Source organism: Phyllostomus hastatus, unplaced genomic scaffold (genome assembly GCF_019186645.2).
Source record: "Phyllostomus hastatus isolate PE091 unplaced genomic scaffold, TTU_PhHast_1.1 phas_contig_159, whole genome shotgun sequence".
Taxonomy (NCBI): domain Eukaryota; kingdom Metazoa; phylum Chordata; class Mammalia; order Chiroptera; family Phyllostomidae; genus Phyllostomus; species Phyllostomus hastatus.
In genome coordinates this window covers 1981141-2007633 of record NW_025333640.1, presented here as the reverse complement: position 1 = coordinate 2007633, position 26493 = coordinate 1981141, and the positions used below count along the sequence as shown (strand labels likewise).

Here is a 26493-nt window from a genome sequence, read left to right as displayed (position 1 = left end):
ACAAAGACAGTGGGAGTCGGGGCTGGGGAGGGCGTGGGGAGTTAGTGTTTCATTGGGACCAGGTTTGAGTCTGGGAAGATGGAAAAGTTCTGGAGACGGATGGTGGGGACAGCTGCACAGCAGCGTGAGTGGACTTAATGCCACTGAGCTGTGCACTTAAAAATGGTTAAGGTGGTAGGTTTTATGTTAAGTATATTTTACCACAATTTTTAAGAGCAAGAAAAAAATTTGTAAGACAATCACTTTAAAAATAGTTTTGACCCCTGGCTGGTGTGGCTCAGTGGATTGAGTTGCCGGCCTGTGAACCAAAGTTTCACTGGTTCAATTCCCAGTCAGGGCACATGCCTGGGTTGTGGGCCAGGTCCCCAGGAGGGGGCGTGTGACAGGCAACCACACATTGATGTTTCTCTCCCTCTCCCCCTCCCTCCCTCTCTGCCTAAAAGTAAATAAAATCTTTTAAAAAATACTTTTGAAATAGAGCTATTCTGAAACAAACACTTAGGGATACACCCTTACCACCGTATTAACTAACAGGATCTAACGGCTGCAGTGACATTGTGGTGGAGACGAGCGTCAGCGGCACTTTGAGCACCTGCAGCGACGCAGTCCGACTGGAAAACACCTGTGGTGAAATCCCAAGGCCTGTTGCCTTTGTTCATAATTCAAGCAAATGATAAATGTTAGTGAGAGTCAGTGAAGATGAAGATGTGCATTTTCCCCCAGCAGTTCTTGGACACCCTGAACTCTGTCATCAGGTCTGACAGGCGGTCCATGAATCTCAGGACAAAGTTCACCTAAAGGTTCATGGGTTGGGGGGTAGCAAGTGGAAGTTATATGGAGGCAACCCCCCAGGGGGCTGGTACTTAATGCTTGGCTCTGGCTCTGGCTCGGGAGAAATTTTAATGAGTACCTACTGTGTGCTAGGCACGGGCAGGCTTTGGGGATACATCAGGAAGAAAGAAGTGGTCCCTGCCTGTGGGGCCTCTGGAGCTGGAGGGGGAGAGTGCATTAAACCCACCTCCCCATGCCTCCCTCCCTGCTGCCCCACCATCACCAACTTTTGTGCCTGCCTCTAAGCCAAATACATCTGATCCATGACTTGACCTTTCCAGGAGGTTTGAATGTGCCCCTTTTATAGGTGAGAAAACTGAGGCTCAGAGGGAGTAACAGCTGGAGCGTGCCAGCTTCCAGGGGAGACCCTGGGCTCCAGATGGATAAATCTGATTGTCTGCAGACAGGTTGCCCACCTCCCTGCTTCGGTGACAGAAAGGCCACATTCCAGTTGGGCACCCATCCCTTCAGTTTTGCACATGTATGCACATATCCATGCATGTGACATTTAGTATTCTTCAGTCTGGTTTGGCTTTTTAATTCGTGTCTGCCAGAAGTCAGCAAACGTTTTTTTCTGTAAAGGACCAGATAGTAATTATCGTCGGCATTTCTGGCCTGACGTGATGCTGCTGTCGTAGCACTGACAGGTAATGTGTCAATAAATGAGCATGACTGTGTGTAAATAAAACTTTATTTACAAAAATCAGGTGGTGGACCAGACACTGGCCCTAGTTCACTGACTCTGGACATAGATGGCATCAATATTTAGCTTTATTCCATCAACATCTCTAATGTTTTTCTAATCAAATAATGTGTAGCCTAACCTTGTTCTTTTTAAGTGTGTCATGGTTTCATTAAGCATGGCTGTATCACCATTTATTGGGTCCCCTGTCATTAGACATGCTGGTTGCTTCCACTATTCCCCCACAACAGGCCTTGCTACCTTACGAGGTGGCAGTTATGAGCACAGCGCCCAGGTGGGGGGAGATTTGAGTACTATGACCCTTACTTACTAGCTGTGAGGTGGGGCTAAGGGCTGGTCTTCTGACTGGTGCCTCAGTCTCCCTCCTGTGTAACATGGAGGTGATGACATCGCCTGTCTGCAGGGTTTCTGGAGGGTAGCTGTGGGGAAGGGGAACTTCTGGGACTTCTCCTCCCATGTGGAAAAGATACACTCTTGCTCTTACTAAATACTACCGCCTGTTCTGCAAATCAGGGCTCCCTGTTTGTACTCCCACTGGAAGTGAACGAAAGGGCTCATTTCCTCCGTCACCACCACATGTCACTTTCACTTTCTTAATTTGTATTGAAGTATCATTATAGGTGCTAAAGTATACAAATCTTAAATGAGCATCTCAGTGGACTTTTGCTTATATATACACTCCTGGTAGCTAACACCCAGGCCAAGAGGTAGCTCATTTCAGATTCAAGAACTGCCCGCCAGCCCCTCCTACATCACTGCCCCCTGGGCTACCGCTGTGTAGGTTTCCCTCATCACAGTTCAGTTTCACTTGTCTTGAAACTTCACTGAAATGAAACCAGAGTATGGATTCTCTTGTGTCTGGCTTCTTCCACTCAACATCATGCCTGTGAGTTTCATCCATGTGATTATAAATATCAAATATTGGTAATCTGTCCTTGTTCCTTGCTGTACAATATTCCACAGAGTGCATCTACCCCAGTTGCTTATCTGTTCTCTCCTGGATGCCCACTCAGGTGGTGTTTCAGTTGGGGGCTGTTGTGACTGAAGCAGCCGTGAACATTTGGGGGTAAGTCCCTGTGTGGACATCCACACACAGCTTGGGCACAAACACAGGTTGGGGCTGCTAGACTCTAAGGGAGGGGCCCCAAGTTGCTTTTCAAATAAGGCTTTGTAAATTCTTGCCCCTCGGACCCAGAGCACTCAGGAGAAAGCTACATTACCCTGCCCTTGCTAATGAGAAGTCACAGAAAGTCGCTTTAGCTCTCTAGGGGGCCTGGTGGGTGTGTGCCGAAGTCCCCCTCTCACTTGCGTGCCTCAGTTGGGGGCAGACATGGTGCTGGTTCATCCCATCACCCCAGCATCAGCCCCGGCTATCCTGCACCCCCATATCGTCCCTGTGAGCTGCTGCTGGAGAGGGGCCCCACAGTTAGCTCTGGCACCATTCGTGTGACATGATGATGTTTCCCATTACTGCAGCAAAACATCACAGCTTTTAGCTGCCAGGAGGAGTATTTCAGTCTAAGCAGTAAAATGCAGCAGGAAGCACAATCCCAAGCAGAGGCTGGCAAACTTTTCCTACACAGGATGGGAAACTTTACAGGAGTAGAAATTTTAGGCTTTGTGGGCCATGAACTTTGAAAAAGAGGTCCTCCCACCCTGGCTGGTGTAGCTCAGTGGATTGAGCGCAGGCTGCGATCCAGGCATCACAGGTTCGATTCCCAGTCAGGGCACATGCCTAGGTTGCAGGCCATGGCCCCCAGCAACTGCACATTGATGTTTCTCTCTCTCTCTCTCTCTCTCTCTCTCTCTCTCTCCCCCCCTTCCCTCTCTAAAAATAAATAAATAAAATCTTTAAAAAAAAGTTATTTGGAAAAAACCCCCGACTCATACTTTAAAAAAAAAAGAAAGAAAGAAAAAGAGATCCTCCCTCTTCCAGTCCCAACCTCTAAGAGAGAGGGGATTTGCCCAGTGCCACCAACAGCATTTTTTTTTTTTTTACAAAGTAAAGTCTGCGATTGCTCATCCATCAGAACAGGAACGAACACAAAAGAGCAGACTGGATGCTGCCTGTGATGGATAAACAGTCTTCTAATTACATCACAACTGACTTTACAAAAGTATTTTGGAAAATATGTTGAAAGCCACTAAGTTCATGGAAACTTGCTATATGAAAATAAGTAACACATCCGTTTTGCAGAGGGGTGGGACAGTGAGGAGCAGAGAGGCCAAGCAGCCAGCTCCTCCAGCAAGCCAGGGCACACGCTGAAAGACAAGAGTCCCGGCTTGCTTGCCAGGCCCTCATGGGCTCCAGGGCCAGCTTGCCCAGGTCTGAGACCTAGGTCCCCTACCACTTATGGACCAGGAGACTTTGAGCAAATTATGTGTTTTCTGTCCACCTCAGTTCCCCCACCTCTAAAATGGGAAGATTAGTAGCAACCACCTCAGAGGGCTAAAATGAGAACGAGGCTGACATCCACCAAGTGCTCTCAGAAGAGCACCCGACTCACGGCCATGCTCGCTGCTAGCTGAGCATCCTTAGCACAAAGAGATTTGCTTCTTGACAGATCAGCAGCCCTGTTTGGGGAACCTCGGTGACTCATTTAAGCAAAAGGCACGAAAATAAGTGTTTGGGAGGGAACCGACTAATTCACTGGTTCTCACCAGGGGGTGATTCTGCCCTCAGGGGATGTTGGGCAGATGTGGTTGTCACGGCCTGGCGTCAAGTAAACGGGGGCCAGGGATGCTGTTGAACACCCCACAGTGTCCAGGACAGCCCCCCACAGAAAATGATCCGGCTTCACATGTGCACTGTACCAAGAGGGACGAACTCCGAGGTAGCACCAGTACCAGACTCTTTAAATGCACAATCCCACGAAACCGTTGCAGCAGAGCTACACTGAAGCTGAGTCTCAGGTGATGACACTGAGGGACAGGGAAGCAAAGGCCCCCACCTAGAGGTCCCCACCAGGAACTGGGGAACTAGCCAGTAGACCCGTGTCCCATCACTGGGCTGGGTCCAGGGATGCCCAGCCAGCCCTGAGGAGCACAGAACGCCCGGCCCTCAGGAATGTGCAGCAAATAGAATGAGCACAGATTAGTGGCACTGAGGACACGGCTTAGAGGCGGCGACCCTATTCCCCGGCTGTGTGCTTCCATTTTGTTACCTCTGAAGAGGGGAGACCTAACCTGCAAGGTTGAGGAGGTCAAAGGGGTATGTGTGAGAAGTGAGGGCAACAGCCCTGGGCCAGAGTGGGCGAGGAAGGACTTGGCTTTGGTGTCGTAAGTAAAGGGCACCAGAGCAGCGGGAACACAGCTAGTGACACGAGTGGACAAACTGAGTTCTATTCAGTGGCAACTTGAAGTCCTTGCACCTGGTGTGAGCTCCCTGCAGCTGCTGCAAACAGTGACCACAAACTGGAGGCTGAAAAAGCCACAGTGCACCATCTCACAATTCTGGAGGTCAGAAGTCTGAAATGAGTCTTATGGGGCAAAACTCAAGGTGTTGGCGGGGCTGGTTCTTTCTGGAAGCTTCAGGGGAAAATCTGTTTCCTGCCTTTTCCAGCTTATAAAGGTGCCTGCATCCTTGGCTTGTGGCCTCGTCCATCTTCAAGGTGAACAGCATCTTCCCATCTCCGCTTCTGCCCTCACATCTCCTCCACTTCTGACCCTCCAGCCTCCCTCTGCCCTAAAGGACCCTTGTGATGACATTTAGGGCCCATTGGGTAATCCAGGATCACCTCTCCTCTCTAGGTTCTTAACTGAATCCCATCCTCGAAGTCCCCTCTGTCAGGCAGAAAGGTCCTAGGGGTCAGGATGTGGATGTGTTGGAGGGGTCAGCCCGCCACACTGTTCCCCACACACCTAAGAAGTTCCACTGTGAAAAACGCAGCAGGCTTCTTGCTCTGCTACGTAAGTGTGACGTGACATGACCCAGGGGGAAGACTCCGGCACGCCAGGGTGGGGAGGAAAGGCCCTCCTCGCATCCTGCTCTTCTGTAATGTCCAGGACCAAATTCGACGACTCAAGGCCAAGCAAGTATGGCGAGCACACTGCTGACAACCAACATGGGTGCCGAACTTCAAGTTCAGTAGCAGGTCCATCCCTGTCCCACCCATGCCACACAGAGACCCCCGGAACTGCTCAGCTGCTGGGAAAACACACACACCCACAAACACACACACACACATGCTTGCAATTAGCTGCAGGTAAAATTTATTAAGGCGACACTGAAGCTCCAGGCACCTATGAGCTGCTGGGCAGGCCTCGGCCCCTTTCTGCTCTACAAAGCGCTGGGGAGCCCCACCCCCACCCTGTGGCAGGAGGCCCACTTCTCAGGCCGGAGGTCCAAGTCCAGTTCCTAAAGACTGATGTCTGGGGCTCTGGATGTAGAAAAGGAAGTGGGATGGGAGAACTATGTCCCTGGTTTTTAAGAAAGAAAAAAAAAGTTGGGACCTTCTTCTAAAACAATTGTTTTAAAGGCTTCTAGAAAAAAATTTCCAGATACCTCACACGAATGACTGATAAGGTCAGAACATGCCTCCTCCGGGCTCAGAGAGGGGGTGGGACTGGTCTGTGAGAGGCCCCAGCTTCCCAGGGTGGCAGCTGATAGGCTGGGGGGTAGGGGATGGGGGTTCAGGGCTCCTTGCTGGTCCCCTAGGAGAGGGACTGAGTTGCTGAGCCCCCTTACTGTCTATCCTACTTCTTTTCTTCTTGGGCTTTCTCAGCGACTCCAGGGGCGAAGGGTCCCACCACCCAGGTGATGGGTGTGCTCTGGGCCACGTACTCGACCATGTGGTCCAGGGCCTCCCGGGCCTTGGCCACTTGCTCTCGGCTCTGTGTCAGGACGCTGCTGGACAGGTCCTGGAAGGAGTGAATGCCAGAAAAGGTGGCCTGGAGGTCCTCCACCTGGCGCCGAGCCTGCTGCACCTGGTCCTTCACGTGGGTGGGCAGCCCCTGGATGCTGGACCCCAGAGAGGTGCAGGTGGCCTGCAGCTGCTGGGCAATGTCCCGGAACATGGTGAGCGTCTGGGACTCGACCTGCTGAGAAGGGAGAGTGGGTGGGGGGCGATCAGGACCACTGCTCTGGGGGAAACTGGATTCAAAGAAGGGGAAAAAGAAAGCGGTTCTACCGCTGACCTTCAGGAAAACCATTCCATAGGAGAGGCCGCCTAGCACTGTGCTCCGGAATACCAGCTCTCAGAGTTGTGAACCGTGAGATACACACTGGTCAAAGTGAAAGAGAGGCACAGACATTTCTCCAAAGATACACACAGATGGCCATGAAAAGGACATGAAAAGATGTTCAACTTCACTAGCCGTCAGGGAGACGCAGCTCAAACCCACAATGAAACACCCCACTCACTGAGAGAGCTGACAGAACCACAAAGATAAGAACGAGGGTCTGCAGGGTGGGGAGGGGTCAGAGCACTTGGACTGGCCGGTGGTGCAGTCGCTGTGGGAAACAGACTGGTGGCTCCTCAGAATATTGAACCACCGAGTCACCATGTAATCCAGCAGCACGTCTACACAAAGACCTGTACCTAAGCATTCCTAGGGGCGCTACTCACAGCAGTCACAAGTGGAAACAACCTCGATGTCCATAAGCTGGCAACCCAGCCACAGTGTGGCCCTCACTGGAATATTACTTAGCTACGAAAAAGGGTGAAGCTCTGATACTCACTACAGTGTGGGTGGACCTTGAGACCATGATGCTCCATGACAGAAGTCAGACACAAAAGGCCACAGGGTGTGGCCTTCCATGTATGAGAAATGCCCAGAATAGGCGAGTCCTCAGAGACAGGTAGTGGGTTAGTGGCTGGGGGAGAGGGCCGGGGAGTGACTGCTCATGGGCACAGGGCTTCTTTTGGGGGTGAGTACAAGGTCCTAACTGGATTGTGGTAAAAGTCCCGCACTCCGTGAATACAGACAGTCCCCAATTTATGATGTTTCAACTTACCATTATTCAACTTTATGATGGTGCAAGAGTGACATGCATACTTTGAATCTGGAATCTGGATCTCGTGCTGGGCTAGCGATGCCAGTCTGATATTGTCCCGCGGTGCTGGCCGGCAGCACGGCAGGATTTTGCCCAACCCCAGGGCACGTTCACAGTGGGCGTGGCCAGGCTGTGACATTCGGTAGGTGAGGTGTAGTGGATGAATTTCGATTTAGGGTATGTTCGACTTACGAAGAGTTTATGGGGACGTAACCCGTTGTAAGTTGAGGAGCATCTGTATACCAAAAACCACTGGGTCACACTTTAATTGGGTGAATTGTACGGGATGTGAATTATATCTTAAAAATTAAAGCTTTAAAAAAAAGTGTAAGATATTTTTATATCTCAAAATTGTCTTTTTTAAATTTTAAAAAAGAGAGAATATCTGGAAGAACTTTCTGGCAGAAGTCATGAGCAGTTTAGATCCAGTCCTAGAAAATTCCTGTGGCAGGAAGGAGATCCGCACAGGACTGCCCCAGGGCTGCAGGACTGCCCCAGCGCTGCTGGCCGAGGGCTCTGGACTTGCACCTGCAGGCGAGGCGTAGAGGGGAGCACAAATCGGTGTCTTCTGCTGCTGCAGTCAGCAGCGGGCGGCGGGGAGGGGGGGTGGCATAGGGAGATGGTTTTCTGCAGTTTGGGTCTCGATGTTGAGCAGATGCACGTTTATAGAGATGTTCATGGGATCTTTATAAACACCACTTTTGTAGCAGTATGTGCTTTACTTATGAACTCATTTAATCTCTTTTAAAAGATTTTATTTATTTATTTTTAGACAGGGAGAAGGGAAGGAGAAAGAGGAGAGAAATGTCAATGTGTGGTTGCAATGTGTGGTCATGTGCTTCCTACTGGAGACTTGGCCCGCAACTCAAGCATGTGCCCTGACTGGGAATCGAAACAGCAACCGTTCGGTTTGCAGGCCGGTGCTCAATCCACTGAGCCACACCAACCAAGGCATCATTTCATTTATATATATATATATATATATATATATATATATATATATATATATATATATATCATATAAGATATATATATATCATATATATATATATCATATAAGATATATATATATATCATATATATATATCATATAAGATATATATATATATCATATAAATATATATATATATATATATATAACTTACGTGTCAGAAAATTCACCCTTCTAAGTGTACAGTTCAGTGGATTTTAGTATATTCATGAGGTTGTGTACCACCTCTAATTCCAGAACATTCCACCACCTCCAAAAGGAATTCCCTCCCGTAGCCCTTGGCAACCACGAATTCATTTTCTGTCTCTGCAGAGTTGCCTGTTCTGGACATTGCACATAAACGAAATCATATAATACGTGGTCTTTTTTGTCTGAGGGTAATACACTCACGGTTCATTCACGTCAGAGCGGGCGTCAGTGCCTCACTCTATTTCTGTCTGAGTGACACTCCACTGTATGGATGGGCCACATGTTCATCCATCTACCCACTGACAGACATCTGGGCTTTCCCCCCTCTTGGCCCATTGTGAATAAGGCTGCTGTGAACATTCACGTACGAGTTTAGCTAGTTTCATCTTAACAGCCCTGCAGAAGGTCCTATATTCCGTTCACCAACGGAGAAACCGAGGCCCAGAGAGGTTAAGCTGAGAAGCTCTAGTATTAGTACGGACCTAAGACTGGGAAGGGGGTACCATTCAGAACGAGGTGTGAGGATTGTGTGAGGCGTTGGTTCAATGAAAGCCGGGATGAGGGAAGGTACAGGCAGCCAAAGGCAGAGCAGGTGCGAGAGGCCAATGCTTGGGGCAGACTGGAGGAAGCAGAGAAAGCCAGCAGTTACTTGGAGCTGGAGCCCGGTGGTAAACATGAAGGGCTTGATGGGACACTGCGATGGGGGAGGGGAGGTTACAAGAGTTTCAAGATGTAGCTTAGCACATTGAGACACATCACTGTCAAGTGCCCCAGGTTCAGAAGCAACCCCTGTACCCAAGAACAGAAAACTAGGCTGGAGAGTCCTGAAAGCAGGCACAGGGAGGCGAGGCGTAGGGAGTGTTCCAGGCAGGCCTCTGAGAAGAGGTGTGGAAAGGGAAGTCAGGGCCCCAAGCCCCACCCCCGCCCTGCCCCACAGTGGGTACCTCTTGCTTGGGCAGGTCCCCCTCTGCGCCCTGGAGCTGCTTCTTCTGGTTCCAGGTGAGCCACATCTGGGATAGTTTCTCCTGACCCTCCACCAGCTTCTGATCAACTCCCTGCTTGACAGTTTCCATCTAGAGCAGGAGAGAGAGCAGTGAAGGAGGCTGCCTCCGGTGCTCGACCAAGGCCAGCAGAGCCCTGCTATCCCAGGAGAGGGGGTATTCCAGAGGCAGGCCCTGGAGTCCTCCTTTCATCTGAGATCAGGGGAGGGGAGGTGGGAGGGCGCTGTTTTAACACAGTTTCCATAGCTACAAAGTGGCCCTACATTTTCTGCAGCCCCTCCCATTTTCCTCTATTTCTCCCCTCCCTTGCAACTGGGCCTGGCCACCTGAGTGGCGGTGGCCACCAGAACACCGGAAGCACAAGCTTAGAAAGTGCTCTCGATGGAACATTACTCAGCCTTGAAAAGGACGGAAATGCTGACACCTGCTACAATGGGGATGAACCTTGAGGACATCACACTTCAAGAAACAAGCCAGACACAGCAGAACAAATCCCGTGTGACTCCACTTACATGAGGTCCTTAGAGGACCTTAGAGGTCCTTAGAGTCACAGAGACACAAAGACGGTGGCAGCCAGGGGTTGGGGTAGGCGATGGGGTGTGTCTAATGGGGACAGACTTTGGGTTTGGGAAGATGAGAAAGTTCTGGAGCTGGACAACGGGAATGGCCGCACAATGTGAATTACTTAATGCCACTGAGCTGTGCTTACAAATGGTGGCGGCGGCAAATTTTCTCGTGTGGTTCACCACAGCTGAAAATATTTTAAAAGAGAGGAGATATGCTTAGCAGAGGTAACAGAGGGAACAGAGAAGTAAAACAGCTGGGTGGGGGGATGTGACTGTGCAGAGGCAGGGGGACTTTATGGGGCAGTAGTGATAAGTCCATTTACATTTATAAAACTCCTCAAATGGTACACTTTAAAGAGGGTGATTTTTATTGCATGTAAATTATACCTCCATGAAACTGACTTAAAACAAAACAAAAAGAAAATGTGCTTTATGTGTTCTCGCTGCACCTGGATCCCTCGGCCGCCTGCAGGGGAAGGAAGGGCTGGCTTGCTGAGGGAGGAGCCCATGGTGAGAGGCCCAGCCTCCAGCCCACCTGTGGGGCCAAACTGTGTCCCCTCCAAATGCGCATGTTGAAGCTCTCACCCCCAGGACTGCAGAATGTGACTGTATTCGTAGATCAGGTCAAAAAGAGGTCATGAGAATGCGCCCTAATCCAGTGTGACTGGTGTCCCTATAAGAGGAGACCAGGACACAGACATGCACAGAGGGATGACCACGTGAGGACGCAGGAAGAAGAGGGCCATCTACAGCCAAAAAGACAGACCTCAGGAAATCCCAACTCTGCCAATACCTTGATCTTGGACTGCCAGCCTCCAGAACAGAGACAATAAATGTCTGTTGTTTATACCACCTACACTATGGGACTTCGTTATGGCAGCCCCTGCAAACTCATCCAGCACCACAGTCACATGAACCAGCAGCCCAAGTGGATGTGCAGAATGGTGAGCGATAAGCCACTAGGTTTGGGGAGGGCTCATGAGAGTGGATGCTGCTGTGCCACACCCCCAAGCCTGGGCAGGCCCTCACCAGGCTGAGCGCCTGCGTCAGCTGCAGCAGGGCCTCCTGGGCCCTCTGCCTGGTGTGCTGCAGTTTTCCCAGTGAGTGTTCGTAGGCCCGCTGGCGCAGCCGCTCCGACAGGGAGCCCAGACGCACGAAGTAGCTCTGCTCCTGCCGCTGCTGCTGCACTGAGGCCACGTCAGAGCCCTCCACGGATGTGGCGAGGTGGGCTGCAGAAGGGAGGCAAGAGAAGCATCGTGAAGGTTGGGATGCAGACAGAGCACACAGCTCAGGCTCCCCTGGTGCACACTAGGGTATGGCCCTTGGGTTTCACACAGACTACTCAAGTTTATGTAGATCTGATGCTTGCCAGCTTGAAGCCTTGGAGTGAAGGATTTCCCTGCCTTTGTTTCACCCATCTGCAGAATGGGTATGTTGAGAACCAAACTTCCCAGAATTGAGAGGTCTTAGACTAGCATGAGGGTCTGCCAACCACAGCCCATGGGACACGTCCGACCCGCCTCCGGTTTTGCACAAATGGTGAATGCAGCAACTACGCGTGTTCACTGTATGTTGTCTTCGGCTCCTTTCCAACTACAACAGTGGAGTGAGTATGGGGCCTCATGCCCAGCGGAGACTAAAACACTTATTACCAGGTCCTTTACAGAAAAAAAAGTCAGCTGATCCTATGTTAGTGCCTGAAACATATCTTTTTAATTTAAAATTTTAATAGATTTTTTTCTTAGAGAAGCATCGATGTGTTGTCCCACTTATTTATGCGTTCATCGGTTGAACGAATGTGCCCTGACTGGGGATCCAACTCATGACCTTGGTGCACTGGGTCAGCCCTCTAACTGAGCTACCCAGCCAGGGCCAATGTTTTTGTTTTGTAGGCTATACTCTGCCTCTATTACTCAGCTCTACCATTACCGATGTGAGACAGCCATAAAAAAATGTAAACAAAGGGATGTGACTGTGTGCCAATAAAACTTTATTTACAAAAGAAGGTGGGCCCTGGCTGGTGCAGCTCAGTGGATTGAGCGCAGGCCTGTGAACCAAAGGGTCGCAGGTTTGGTCCCCAGTCAGGGCACATGCCTGGGTTGCAGGCCAGGTCCCCAGCAAGGGATGTATGAGAGACAACCACACATTCATGTTTCTCTCCCTCTCTTTCTCCTTCTCTTCCCTTCTCTCTAAAAAAAATTAATAAAATCTTAAAGAAAAAAAGCAGGTGGTAGGCCTGACGGGGCTTTGTGGTTGGCTAGGGAAGAGTTTGCCCATGAACAACTGTTTCATGCTGACATTTAAAAAAACTGAACAAAAAGACATGGGACACTTCAAGGAAGCAAAAATAAACGCATTTTGAGAAAAATGGATTCCTCCCTATTCTCCCACCAAAGGTGGGTTTGCAAAGCCTAACCAGAACTAGCAACACTTTTAACCCCCCCTTGCTGATGTCCAGAACTTCTCCATGGCTCTCCAAGAGCCCCTGAGCTCTGCCCTTGGAAGTGAAAACAGCTTTGTAACTTAGGCCAAGGACATCTGGCAGAGTCCTGGCATGTCTGAGCAAGCTGGCAAGGCCCCGAGGAGGGGCAGGTGCCCTTGGCAAAGGGCAGAGCCCCCAGGAGGGGGGAGGGCTGCCCTCCTAGCTTGAACCCCTGACTAACCTGCCTGGTTCTAACGGGGCACTGCAACAGCTCCTCAAATCCTCATCTACCGACCACCTAGTACCCTAAACACCTGTGTGCATAGTGCTCTCATCCTCAGTGGACCGATGCAGAAGAGCAAAGCCACTCAAATGGACCTGTTCCCTGCTGTGGCTTTCAGGCCTGGCTCAAGGCTGTCCTCCAACAGACCCTGCTTTCTCCTCCTGCCTTCAGGGTCCAAGGCCCACGGCTGAGCCTTGCAGAGGAGGAGCACCTACTATGGGCCAGCTGTCACTGAACTTGGGATGCAGCAGGGAAGACATCAGCTAGGTCCCATCTTCCAAGAGGTTTGGAGTTGGGTTTTGGAAACTCAAAAAACAAGTGATGTGCTACACTCAAGCCACATGCTGCAGGACTGCCTGGGACGTCGAGCTGCTCCAGAGAGCAATGGACTCCCCCCTTCCACTGAGAGTTCTTAGGGAGGGTCATGGGGACTCACAGCCAACTCTAGAGGGACTCCAAGCAGCTGAAAACAGTGGGACAAATAAGGTATCAATAAAACAAACACTTCGTGTTAGAATATGTCGTGTGAATCCACATGTTCAAGCGTATAGTGAAAAACCACTATGGACTCATGGAGGGTGCTGGTGAACCAGCCACGATGCCAAAATAAATTTGCCATTTTCCCTGCTTTTCCTCAGTAAACTTGTACCTTGGGATAATCAAAGCTTCAGAGAACTTTCTCCACGGAAGTGTTCTAGCAACAGAGAAAGAAGCGATACTTTTAAGAGCAACCTGTGGCGATCCCAGATGGAAACAGGGATGGAGATAAAGACCAGCTGTTTGCCCATCGGAGAACCGCGTGATCCCGTTTATACAAGGTTCCAGAACAGGCAAAACAGCGACTCTCATCTGGGGGCAGTTCGGCCCATCAGGGGACTCTGGGCAATGTCTGGGGACATTTGTGGTTGTCACAAGTTAGGGGAACTCCTGGCATTGAGTAGGTAGGGGCCAAAAAGGCTGCTTGGCCCCTGCCGTGCCCAGGATGGCTCCACAGAAGAGTGATGAAACCCTATCTAGCCTGTCTTCAACTTTTTTCTGTTCTCCCAAATATGTGGCTCCTCATTCAAACCAACCAGGCCCGGCCAGTGGGCCAGGGCCAAGCTGCACTCTGGATGGAGCACGGTGCCTACTTAGGTGCGGCCCCCACGGGCCCTCGCGGTCATGGATGGGCCTTGGAGGCTGATGTGCCAGCACACTGGGCATGTGCACAAAGGAGGGCTGCCTTTTAAATGTGGTGTCAAGACCCACCACAAGGGCCAAGGGTGTCGGAGGGCAAGTACAGACCATGAGTAGGACCGGCTGCTTGGTCTCCAATGGTTTCATCCCCAGTTTGTCTATTTGTCTTCATTTCTGCCCCAATTTGGTTCTGTCTCCGTTTTCACTGGCCTGGACCAGGGGCAACTTCCTTTGCCCTGGTCCCTCCGCTCTCACCCTTGCCTTCCAGTCTGTGCTCCCTGAAGCAGCCACCAGAGGGCGCCTGCTAGTACCAGAGTCAGATCCAGACCCTCCACTGCTCTCAGGCCCCCACCTCCCTTCCCACCTTCTTCAGGGTAGGGCCCTTAGTCCTCCCCTTGGCCCACACTGCCCTGCATCACCTGCCCCTGTCCTCCCCCCGCCCCACCCCGCCCGCCCTCACTTTCTCCCTCTCTCCTCCTCACTCATTCTGTTCCAGCCACAGGGGCCTCCTAGCTGTTCCTCCAACACACCAGGCAAGGTCCTGCCTCCGGGCCTTTGCATGTGCTGTTCCCTCTCCCAGGACCATTCTTCCCCTAGACATCCCGATGGATAACTCCCTTCCTCCTCCAGCTCTGTACTCAAACACCACCTTCCTGCAGGGCCTCTAAGAATGAGAACTTCCTCCTCCATACTGTGTTCTGGAACCCTCCCACACCCCCTCCTGGCATGCTGTTCTTTCCTCTCAGGCACTGGTCATCGCTTCTGTCATCAGTTCCACAAAGCGGAGGCTTCCGTCTTGCTCACTGGTTGTGCCCCTGTGTCTAGGGCAGGGCCTGGTGCCCAGAGGGTGCTTCAATCCCTGAAAATCGCCCAGACTCTCCTCTGCTGTTCCCCTCACTCCCCCGACCCCCGACACGTCTGTTCATTTAAAAGTTCACTCAGATGGTCAGACTCCAGGTGGCTGAGAGGGTGAGAGGATCTCGGGCCCATGGGCCACACTTACCCAGCTCGGAGTCTGTCATGGGCAGGTGGTTGTCCACCCACTCCTCTGACTTGCCCAACACCGTGTCCACTCCGCTCAGCACCATCTGGCCCACGCGGGACCCCATGACCGAGTGGACGCTGCTGGTCACCACGGATTTGGTCATGTCCACTCCGCTCTGCACAGCTCCCCGGGTCACATCTACTGCCTCTGTCATTCGGGTGGCCACTGTGTCCTTGGCGCTGGACACCGTGTTGGACACAGCTTCTCGGGCCCCCGACACCCTGGACGACACGAGTTCCTTGGTATCCGCCAGGACCTACGAGTCAGGCCAGCATCAGCATCTCTGCATGCCCTCCACACCTGGGTAGCCCCACCCCTGCACCCCAACCTCCAGGGTGGCCCAAGGGTTGACAGTGACTCCAGTATCGCAGTTAAGACCACTTCTCAGGAGTCAGCCAGTCTGGTTAGAATCCCTGGCTTGATACTTCTTAGCTGTGTGGCCTCAGGCCAGTCACTCCCCCTCTCTGTGCCTCAATCCTCCCAGATCCACAATGCCTAATACATTGGCCACTAGTTATGTGTGGCTATTTAAATTTAAAATAATTAAAACTAAATAAAATGTGATTGAAAGCAGGGTCTCAGGGAGATATAGGTACATCCATGTTTGTAGCAGCGTTATTCATAACAATCAAAGAACAGAAGCAACCCAAAGCAATCCACGGACGGACAAATGGATAAACACGACGTGGTCCATCCAGACAATGGGGTACTATTCCGCCTTAAAAAGGAAGAACATTCTGACATGTTATCACATGGATGAAACTTGGAGACATTATGCTCAGTGAGACAGGGCCACAGAGACAGGAAGTAGATGGTGGGGGCTGGGGGAGGGAGATGGGGAGTCAGTGTTCAGTGGGGACAGAGGGACAGTTCAGGAAAGCTGTGGAGACAGATGGTGGGGACGGCTGCACAACAGTGTCAGTGTGGTTAATGCCGCTGAGCTGTGGACTCAGAAGTAGTTAAAATGGTAAATTTGATGTTATAAAAAACTGAATGTAACTTGTGCACCAGTGTTCACGGCAGTGTTATTCCTAATAGCCAAGAAGTGGAAGCTTCCTAAAATGTCCATCATCAGATGAATGAACAAACAAAACTCAGTCCATGAGTGAACAAGAGCGAGGCACTGACACTCACCGCAAGGTGGACGGACCTTGCAAACACGGTGCTCAGTGGGAGCAGCCAGACCTGAAAGGCCACATTTACGTGAAGTGTCCAAAACAGGCAAATCCAAAGGGAAAAGAAGTACGTTAGTGGTTGCCAGGGGTTGGGATGTTTCATGGGAAGGAAAATAACAGCCAAGGAGTGTGAAGTTTGTTTTGGTGGGGAAGAAATGTTCTAAAATAGATGGTGAAGATTACAAAGTAGCTATTTGCATTTATAATAATTAAAATTAGTAGTTGAGTTCCTCAGTCACACTAGACACGTTCGAAAGATTCAGCAGCCTCACAGGGCTGATGGGTCCCCTCCTGAATAGTGAAGACCAAGAGCATGGACCTTAGAGAAAGTTCTACTGGGCTGTGCTGAGCTAGAGTCTTTAAGGAAGGGAAGGCCTCTGAAGAGGTGTGATTAGAACAGAGACCTGAAAACCTGGTCCACAAAGGAGCTGCGTGTGCAAAGGCCCTGGGGTAGGACTGGGCCAGGTGCACTCATTGTCTTTGCTTCCCTCAGTGTCCCAGAGTGAGTGCCATGCGGGCAAGAACCCTCTCCACCGCTGTGTCCCGTATGTGCACACACTATGTCACTGCCCAGGGAGTAGGAGGGCCAACGTAACTGCAGTGCAGCAAGAGAGGGGGGTGGTGAGGGCAGGGAGGCAGTGGGGCCACATCAGGTGGGGCCATGTGAGCGTGGGGAGGGCTTTGGCTTTTCTCTGGGCAAGGTGGGAGACAGGGGGCGGTTTTGAGCAGATCTGGTTGGGTTTGAGAATATTTGTCCAGCTGCCCAGTGGGGAGTAGGCTTGGGGTGTGGGGGCATGTTTAGAGGAGCGGTCAGGGAGTAAGCTGTCGCATTGTCTCTTCTAGTTGGGGTGGGCCACAGACCCAACACCCAGGGAGGTCCCTGGGGCTCCCTTGGCGGAGGTCCATTACCTTCTCCGGCTGCTGCTGTAGGATGGGCAGGTTCTCCTCCAGCTTATCGAGCCCCCTGTGGGCATAGCCACTGGCTGATGTGACTACAGGAGGTAGAAGACAGAAATATGTTGGTTACCACACACGAGCATCTCTCGGGGTCCCAGGAAGGTCAGCCACTGGTTTGGGGGTAACAGGGCCAAGGGTGGGGCAGATCCCCCCGAAACAGCCAGGAACATTCCATGTTCTTTGGGACTTCACTCACTCTGGGGCTCTAGCTTGGACAGGATGGGCTGGGCCCCGCTGATGGCTGCTGCTGTGAGGGTCTTCACGCCTTTCTCCGCCGCATCGCAGACAGTCTTGATATGGGGGTAGCTCTCCTTGGTGGAGGTGTAGGCTGCCGATACCATGCCACAGGTGGAGCTGATGAGGGGCATGTTGGCCACTCGGTCCACCACGCTGGGCTGTAGGGAGAAGCAGCTAAGGCAGGCTGGGCCGGGGGTGGGGAGGCCAGAGGGCTGGGCCTGAAGCTCCAGTGCCAGCACTTTTGCTTGTGGCCAGGGAAATGGCTCACCCTTGCTTTGGGTCCACAGGATTGCGCAACCCAGGAACTTCAGGGTTCCGCCGTGTGCTTCCTTTGTCTTAGCTCTGCAGCTCATTTGTTTGGACGTGACTTTGACACCCACTGTGTGCCAGGGAGTGAAAAGAGACGAGAACCCTACACTCACAGAGTTTACGGTCTAAAGCTGGGGTCTGCTGACTGTGACCCACCACCTGATGTTTTATTCTTGTGTTTTTTTCCTAATAGTTTTACTGAGATCAAGTTCACACAGCACAAATTCCACCATTTTTAAAGCGTACAATTCAATGTTTCCAGTACATTCACTAGGCTGCAAGACCATCACCAGTAACTGCAGACCTGCTCCATCACCGCAGGAAGGAGCCTGCCCCCGGTAACAGTCACCCCCTCCCCTTCCCCCAGCCCCCGGTGACCACGGACTGATCCGCTTTCTGTCTCTGAGTTCGTCTCTTCTGGACATTTTCTGTCAATGAGATCATGTTTTCTGTGGCCTATTGTGTCTGATGTTTCCACTGAGTAATGTTTTCAGTGTTCATTCATGTAGTAATGTATGGAAATGCACATTTTTTTTAAATTGTAGTAAAATAAAGCCCTGGCCAGGTGGCTCAGTTGGTTGGAGCATCAACCACGCCCCAAGAAATTGCAGGTTTGATCCCCAGTCAGGGCACATATTGGAGGCAACCAATCGATGTTTCTCTCTCACATGGATATTTCTCTCTCTCTAAAATCAACAAAATATATCCTTGGGTGAGGATTAAAATACATACATACATAATTAAATAAATTATAGTAAAACAGAGATAACATAAAATGTACCATTTTAACCATTTGTAAGTGTACAGTTCAGTGGCAATGAGTATGTTCACACTCTCGTACAACCACCACCTCCATCCATCTCCAGAACTTTCCCATCTCCACAAACTGACACTTTGTCCCCATGAAACATTCACTCCCCCTCCCCCAGGCCCCGTCCCCCACCATCTACTTCCTGTCCCTGGGGATCTGACTCCTCTGGGAACCTGATATGAGTGGGATCACACAGAACTTGTCCTCCTGTGTCTGGCTTATTTCACCAAGCATATCTTCAAAGTTCATCCATGTGGTAGTATGTGTCAGTATTTTATTCCTTTTATGGCTAAATAATATTCCATCACTGCCTAGTTTTGTAAATTAAGTTTTCTCAGCATACAGCCTCACCAGAATAAGTAAACCCATAGACAGAAAGCAGAGTAGTTGTTGTTGGGGGCTGGGGGGTGACGGAAATGGGAGTCGCTATTAATGGGGCTGGGATTTCCATTTGGGGTGGTGATAAAGCTCTGGAATTATGTAGTGGGAATGGTTGCACATTGTGAAGGTACTTAATGCCACTGCAGTGTATACTTTTTTTTAACATATATTTTATTGATTATGCTATTACAGTTGTCCCATTTCCCCCCTTTATTCCCCTCCACCCTGCACACCCCCTCCCACCTACGTTCCCCACCTTTAGTTCATGTCCATGGGTCATATAGATAAGTTCTTTGGCTTCTACATTCCCCATACTATTCTTAACTGCCCCCTATTTTCTACCTACCATTTATGCTACTTATTCTCTGTAGCTTTTCCCCCTCTCTCCTCCTCCCACTCCCCTGTTGCTAACCCTCCATCTGATCTCCATTTCTGTGGTTCTGTTCCTGTTCTAGGTATTTGCTTGGTTTGCTTTTGTTTTTGTTTTAGGTGTGGTTGTTAATAACTGTGAGTTTGCTGTCATTTTACTGTTCATATTTTTTATCTTCTTTTTCTTAGATAAATCCCTTTAACATTTCATATAATAAGGGCTTGGTAATGATGAACTCCTTTAATTTGACCTTATCTGGGAAGCACTTTATCTGCCTTTCCATTCTAAATGAAAGTTTTGCTGGATAGAGTAATCTTGTATGTAGACCCTTGCCTTTCATGACTTGGAATACTTCTTTCCAGCCCCTTCTTGCCTGTAAAGTCTCTTTTGAGAAATCAGCTGACAGTCCGATGGGAACTCTTTTGTAGGTAACTGCCTCCTTGTCTCTTGCTGCTTCTAGGATTCTCTCCTTATTTTTAATCTTTGGTAATGTAATTATGATGTGCCTTGGTGTGTTCCTCCTTGGGTTCACCTTCTTTGGGACTCTCTGAGCTTCCTGGACTTCCTGGAAGTCTATTTCCTTTGCCAGATTGGGGAAGTTCTCTGTCATTATTTGTTCAAATAAGTTTTCAATTTGTTGCTCTTCCTCTACTCCTGCTGGCACCACTATGATTGGGATGTTGGCATGTTTAAAGGTGTCCTGGAGGTTCCTAAGCCTCTCCTCATTTTTTTGAATTCTTGTTTCTTCATTCTTTTCTGGTTGGATATTTCTTTCTTCCTTTTGGTCCACACCGTTGATTTGAGTCCCAGTTTCCTTCCCATCACTATTGGTTCCCTGTACATTTTCCTTTTATTTCACTTAGCAATGCCTTCATTTTTTCATCTAATTTGTGACCAAATTCAACCAATTCTGTGAGCATCCTGATTACCAGTGTTTTGAACTGTGTATCTGATAAGGTGGCTATTGCTTTGTCGCTTAGTTGTATTTTTTCTGGAGCTTTGATCTGTTCTTTCATTTGGGCCATTTTTTTTTTCTCAGTGCACCTGTTATGTAGTGAGGGGCGGGATCTTAGGTGTTCATGAGGGCTGGGTGACCAATGTAGCTGCACTGTGATGCTGTATGTGGGGAAGGGGTCTGAGAAGAAACAATGATGCTTGCTCTGCCTCTGCCGGATTTCAGTTACTTCCCCAGCTACCCACAAGCAAATTGAGCCCTTCTGATGCTGATTCCCTGGTGGGTGGGCGTGTGTATGTTCTAACACCCTGTGGGTCTCTCCAATGAACTCTCCTGTGGGGCTGGGAGTTTCTCCCGCTGCCGCCTCAACCCCCACCGGTGTTTTCAATCAGTGGTTTGAGGCTTTATTTCCTTGAGCTGGGACTCCAGGTTGTGAGGTCTGTCTCCTTCCCCAGCTGTTCCTCTGGGTTTATCTGCAAGTGAATGTGGGACCACTGCTCCACCAGCCTCCGCCTTGCCCGATCTGGTCCTCCACCACTGCTGTGCCCCAAGTGTTCCCCGCTCGGCTGCCCGTCTACACCCCTCCTACTGGTCTGGATGGATGTTTCTTCTTTAACTCCTTGGTTGTCAGACTGCCATACAGTTTGATTTTCTGTCAGTTCAGGTTGTTCTTTATTTTTAAATTGTTGTTGTCCTTTTGATTGTGCGATGAGGCACAGTGTGTCTACCTATGCTTCCATCTTGGCTAGAAGTCCTGTATACTCTTTGAAATGGTTAAAATAGTATACTTTTATATTGTGTATATTTTACCACAATTTTTAAAAAGATTTCATTTATTTATTTTTAGAGAGCGGAAGGGAGGGAGAGAGGGAGAAAAACATCAATGTGTGGTTGCCTCTCACACGCCCCCTACGGGGGGCCTGACTAGCAACCCGGGCATGTGCCCTTAGACTGGGAATTGGAACCTGCGACCCCTAGATTTGCAGGCCGACACTCAATCCACTGCGCCACACCAGCCAGGACTATTTTACCACAATTTTTAAAAAGGAATGATGCAAATGAGATACACTGCACGGATGAACCTCTAGAACATTACACGCAGTAAAAGAAGAATCTCATAGAGACAGAACTAGCTGAGTGGCTGCCAAGGAGGAAGCGGGAAGGGGTGGTGACTGCTACTGGGTATGGGGTTTCCTTTGGGTGAGACGAAAAATGTTCTAACACTACGGTGGTGATAACTGCATAACTTGATAGTTCACTAAAAAAATGACTGAATCGCAACGCACTCTGCGTAAGGGTGAATTTTATGATATGTAGATGATACCATAATAGTCTATTAAAAAGGGAACTTATTTAAACTAGGGAGGGGGGAATGCGGACTGACTCCTTGGAAGGGGGACCCTAAGAGAATCTCCAGAGGCAGAGAACATTTGTCTGGGTGGTGCCGGGCAGTTTCAGACTGTACCCCTGTTCTCCCGAGAGCCTCTGAGATTCCCAGTTCTCCTGCCTCCACTTGTTAGTGGGACACCTGTTAGAGGTTTGTTGGCTGGTTCTCTCCAGCCCAGTCAGAAAGACATTTCTTAACCCCCATGTGCTGCCAGAAGCTCCCCGGCTCCGTTCCATGGTACCATGATGTGGGAAGCCTCACCCCATAGATTCCAGACCTTTCTTACCTGCTGTACCGGTTCTTCAGCTGTTGCCTGGGTGTCAGCAGGGGCTTCTGTCTCGTTGGTAGACATTTCTCAGAAGCACCTGCTGTGGACAAATGGATTAGTCAGGTACAGCCTGACCTTTCCCTCCCTGCAACAACCCTTCCCCTCCCTCCAACAACCCTTCCCCCAATTCTAAGAGCCCTGCCTCTCAGCCATTAACATGCACCTGTGGGCCTATTCAAGAGCAGGTGCTTATTCAGCAGGGCCTAGAGTCTGCATTCCTAACAAGCTCCCTGTTACTGCCGATACAGTTGATACAGATGATCCCGGGCTATACCTTGAAGGGCAAGGTCAAATTATAGCCTCAGGAGAGCTCATCTGTACAATAACTCCAGACGCACCCATGGAGCAAAACCTCTGTGGATGGCGACTTGCCAATAGCTATCAAGTTTCAAGATGCATCTTCCCTTTGACCCAGAAACCTCACTGTGGGGACAGTCCCACACTTGTACTGCCAAGTGGGCAAAGGGGGGTGCACCTGTGTTGGCCACAACAAGACACTGGTAACGACCTGTCTGCCTAGCAGAAGGGGACTAAAGAAAACACCAGGTTAGCCCAGTGCCTGGCAAAAGAATGAGAATTTACATGTAATTGACATGGACCAAGATACTGTAAGGAGACAAAGGTGTGAATGGGGCAAAGGTGTGAAGGGGGTGTAAAAGAATCTTTAAATGTTTTTTAAAATTGCGTTTTAGAGAGAAATATGGAATTTGTTGTTCCATTTGTTCAGGTATTCATTGGTTGATTCTTACATGTGCCCTGACTGTGGACTGAACCTACAACTTTGACATATCAGGATGACACTCTAACCAACTGAGCTACCCTGCCAGGGTGTACAGAATCTTTAAAGAGACACAGGAAACTGTTAAAAGTGGCCACCTTTTAAAGAGGAAGATCAAGTAACTAGGGCAAGCTTCTGACTTTTGAGCCAGGTAGATAATATTACCTGTTCAAAATAAAATTAAGCTAAAAAAAAAAAAGAAAGTGTTAGAGACCATGCCTGGCCCCACTGCAAACCAATCAAGTCAGACTTGGGGGTGAGAAGGGCAAGGAAGTCTCCCCGCCCTCCGCCCCCTGTGAGGCTACTGCACACATTTGCAGGTGAGATAGGAGCCATAGGTATGCTTCATTTCCCTGGCCAGGGGAGCAGAGATGGGTGGGAGATCCTCACATTAGATTCCAGGAGTCTCAGTTCTGTTCACGCTGTGCTCTATGTTGGGCAAGGAGCTTCTTCTCCCCTAGCCTCAGCTCTCTTACCTGTAAAATAGGGCTAAGAGTAGTGCCTGCCTTAAAGACTGGTCCCACAGGCAATTCTGGAGTGAGCCTGTTGAGAACCCCTGACCTTGATTCTGAGAGATTCCTTCTAGAGGAAAGGAGATTCCTTCTAGATAAAAGGAGTCCACTTCTCCAAAGTGGAAGCTGACATTTTCAGAGTACCAGTTCTGGAGTCTCAACCAGGTTCTAATCCCACTTTGCATCTCACTAGCTGTGACAGCTTGAAAAGGCATCACCCCTCCTTGGAGCCTCGCTTGCTACATCTATACCTATTAGTTTAGATAACCATTCCTAGCTCAGAGTCCCTGCAGATTGGAGGAGATGCTGCATATGTGATGCTTAGCCTGACACATAGATGCTCAATAAACAGATCCATGTGACACCACGTACATGTGGCTGCCACGTACAAAGGGTGAAGCCAGCCAGAAATGAGATTCCTGCTTGTTACCGAGGTACCAACTTGTTACTCAAGTTCCTCAGCCAACTGGGAAGTGGGTGAAGAGACATACCTGCCCTGTTGGTCATCACCTATGTCCCCCTCACCTTCTTCTAAGCCTAAGCTCACCTGGGCAGTTTAGAGGTCCTCCCTTGAACCACTTTAACCAAGGGTGACCATGCAGATGTCCACACCCCATTCAAGTGCTTCCGGTCCACAACCTGCCCTGACTGTGGACTGAACCTACAATTTTGGCTTCCAGAGAAAGAGCTGGCTGGAACTGGGTGGAATTGTGCACCCCTCCTGTGGCTGCCAGGATACGCTAAGATCCAACTTCCGAAGTTTCCAGAGCCTGGCCCCTCATCTCAGTGCTGACACAGGTCCCAAGGACTCAGATAAGGGGTGGCCTTTGCTCCCCAACCCTACCGGTATCCGGGGCCTTGTGCAATCCACTGGCCACACCCACTCAGGGAAGTGGGCGGGGTTCGATTCGCCTGTCCTCTGGGGGTCAGGAGCTGGGGCAAGGGAGGGCCACAGGCAGCAAAATCATTTGCAGGGAAGGGGGCTGTGCTAGGCAGAAGGACGCTCCATGGTGACAGTGGGGGGAGACTCTGAAGTCCTAGGGAGGGCGGAATTCCGGTGCAGGACGGGCTGCGGCTTGCCCCCAAACGGCATTTGCAAGCAAAGCAAACACACTTTAAATTTGGCGAGCCTGTTGTTTGGGACGAGGGATTTCTCCCCACTGCTTGATACTGGCATTTCTAGGGGACTCTTTCGCAACTCCCCCACCAAAGTCCCAGGAATTAAGAGGAGAGAGTATGAAAATCTGAGCCTGTTCTAGAAGTTGGATTGGGGGTAGGGGAGGGGTGATCAGCCTGGGCTGGAGACCCTCCCCCAGGCCGCAGAGACCAGCAGAGCGCCCGGAAAGGCTCTCTACACCGCTTCCACCCCTGGGGCGCCCCAAGACTCAGTGGGTCCCATCCCCCACCTCAATCGGGCACCCCGCCTCTCACCGCAGTCAGCGGGACGTCCGGGGCGCAGCCGCCACGACTTTGAGGTGATAGCTTCAAAACCGCCCTGTGTAGGTCTAGGGCGGGCCTTTATACTGGGACTGCGCCCGCGAGTGACGGTCCAACCAACCAATCCGGTAGGGGGTTGTCAGACCACGCCCCTCTCCACTCTGGACGTTGGAGTCACAAGTGAAGTCTGAGAAGGGCTAGTTTTGGGAGTCGGGCGCGCCCTCTGAGCATTGCCCAGGGGTTGGGGAGACCGCTATATGACACCGGATTCAGCCAAGGGCACCTCAGCCTCACCTAGAGACCCTATGAACTTGGCTTTGGAAGGTAAGCACGATTCTGGGGTTCCCTGTTTCCTTTCTCCAATAGTGAAACCCAGGCTGTAAGAACTGGGTGCGTCTGCGTGGTTAGCACAGGAGTGAAGGAGCGAAACCCGACCGTGCGTTATGAACAGTGTTAACCACAGCAGTGGACAGATACATCCAGTGCCTTCTGCCCTCCCTGACCTGTATAATAGTGCCACTTAACTCTCCAACACTATGTGTTTCTTTATCCTCATATTACAGATGAGAAAACAGGCTCAGAGGCCGCCTGCCTAGGGCAATTCAGGCACCAACTCCTGGATCTCTGACTCCTGTAGTAACCATTTCCGGAAGCCACGCCCATTCGAATTCCTCCCTCCCCCACCCCCCCAGCAAAAAAAACCCCAACAACAACTAACGTCTGTTCTCTTGGTCTATTAACCAGAGTCTCAAACTCAGATGTTCCCAGTGGTCAGCGGGAGGTAAATGGGGTGGCAGCGTGCCCTGCCTAGACAGTGTGGCTCATTGTCCTGTGGAGGCCCACCCCAGGGGTTCATGATCCACGGGAATTTGCTGTCCGGCCTTTTAGAAAACTACTGGACTAAATAAAACTCAGTTTGCCACCTCTACTAAATTACTCACATATGGGTTGAGGTAAGACTTATGGAACCTTCAGAAAGAACATAGACAAAATTGGGTGTTTGTGACTAAGTGCATTTTATTGAGAGGTTCTACACTCACTGTTCACTAGAGCTTTCTGAGGTGTAAGGAATGTTCTAGAATTTAAGTAACCACGTGCAGCTAGTTAGATTTGCAAGTTTGGGACCCAAAAATGATTTCAGCAATAAACTATAACACATACAAACTTCACATTTGCTTGCAGGCCGTATTTTCCTACCAGTTCGTTCATTCAGCAGTTTTTTTTGAGCTGCTGTGCTGAGTGCTGAGGACACAGCTGTGAGTAAAACAGATCCTGGCCTTGTGGCGCTCACCACGCAGTGAGAGGGACGTGAGAGGGACGGACAAAGAGTGAGTGAGTAAAATGCGCAATGGGTCAGGTGGTGTTGAGTGCTACTGAGAAAAGTAAAGGACTGGGATGAGTCAAAAATGGGAGCTCAATTATTAATAGGATGGTCAGGGAGGCCTTTCTGAGTGCTCTTTGAACCCAGAAGTCACGAGAGGAGGGAGCCATGTAAGGATTTGGGAAGCGTGTTTCTGATGAAGGGAAGAGCATATGCAGAAGCTCTGAAGCTGGACCATGCCTGGTGTGTTGGAGATGCAGCCAAGAAGCCAATATTGCTGGAGCAGGAAGGGGAGAGCTGGAAGAGAAGGGGTCGGGGATGTATAGAGCTCAG

The 26493-nt window shown here is 50.2% G+C and overlaps 1 protein-coding gene across 7 annotated transcripts; it reads right to left on the bottom strand.

Annotated features, from left to right (window-relative positions):
* Positions 1-5723: 5723 nt before the first annotated feature.
* On the bottom strand, positions 5724-24924 carry PLIN3 (perilipin 3). 7 transcript variants are annotated; one of them, XM_045831644.1, is made up of 8 exons: positions 24834-24924; positions 22071-22152; positions 17531-17729; positions 17287-17369; positions 15161-15458; positions 11306-11505; positions 9654-9782; positions 5724-6574 (listed from the first exon to the last, which is right to left on the bottom strand). In XM_045831644.1, exons 2-8 carry the CDS (start codon positions 22134-22136, stop codon positions 6230-6232), a joined length of 1320 nt encoding a protein of 439 aa, XP_045687600.1. In that variant the 5' UTR covers positions 22137-22152; positions 24834-24924; the 3' UTR covers positions 5724-6229. The 7 variants fall into 7 exon arrangements, with proteins under 7 accessions (XP_045687600.1, XP_045687606.1, XP_045687601.1 ...); XM_045831650.1 differs by having other exon boundaries at positions 5724-6571; XM_045831645.1 differs by having other exon boundaries at positions 22071-22149.
* Between the last annotated feature and the right edge of the window lie 1569 nt (positions 24925-26493).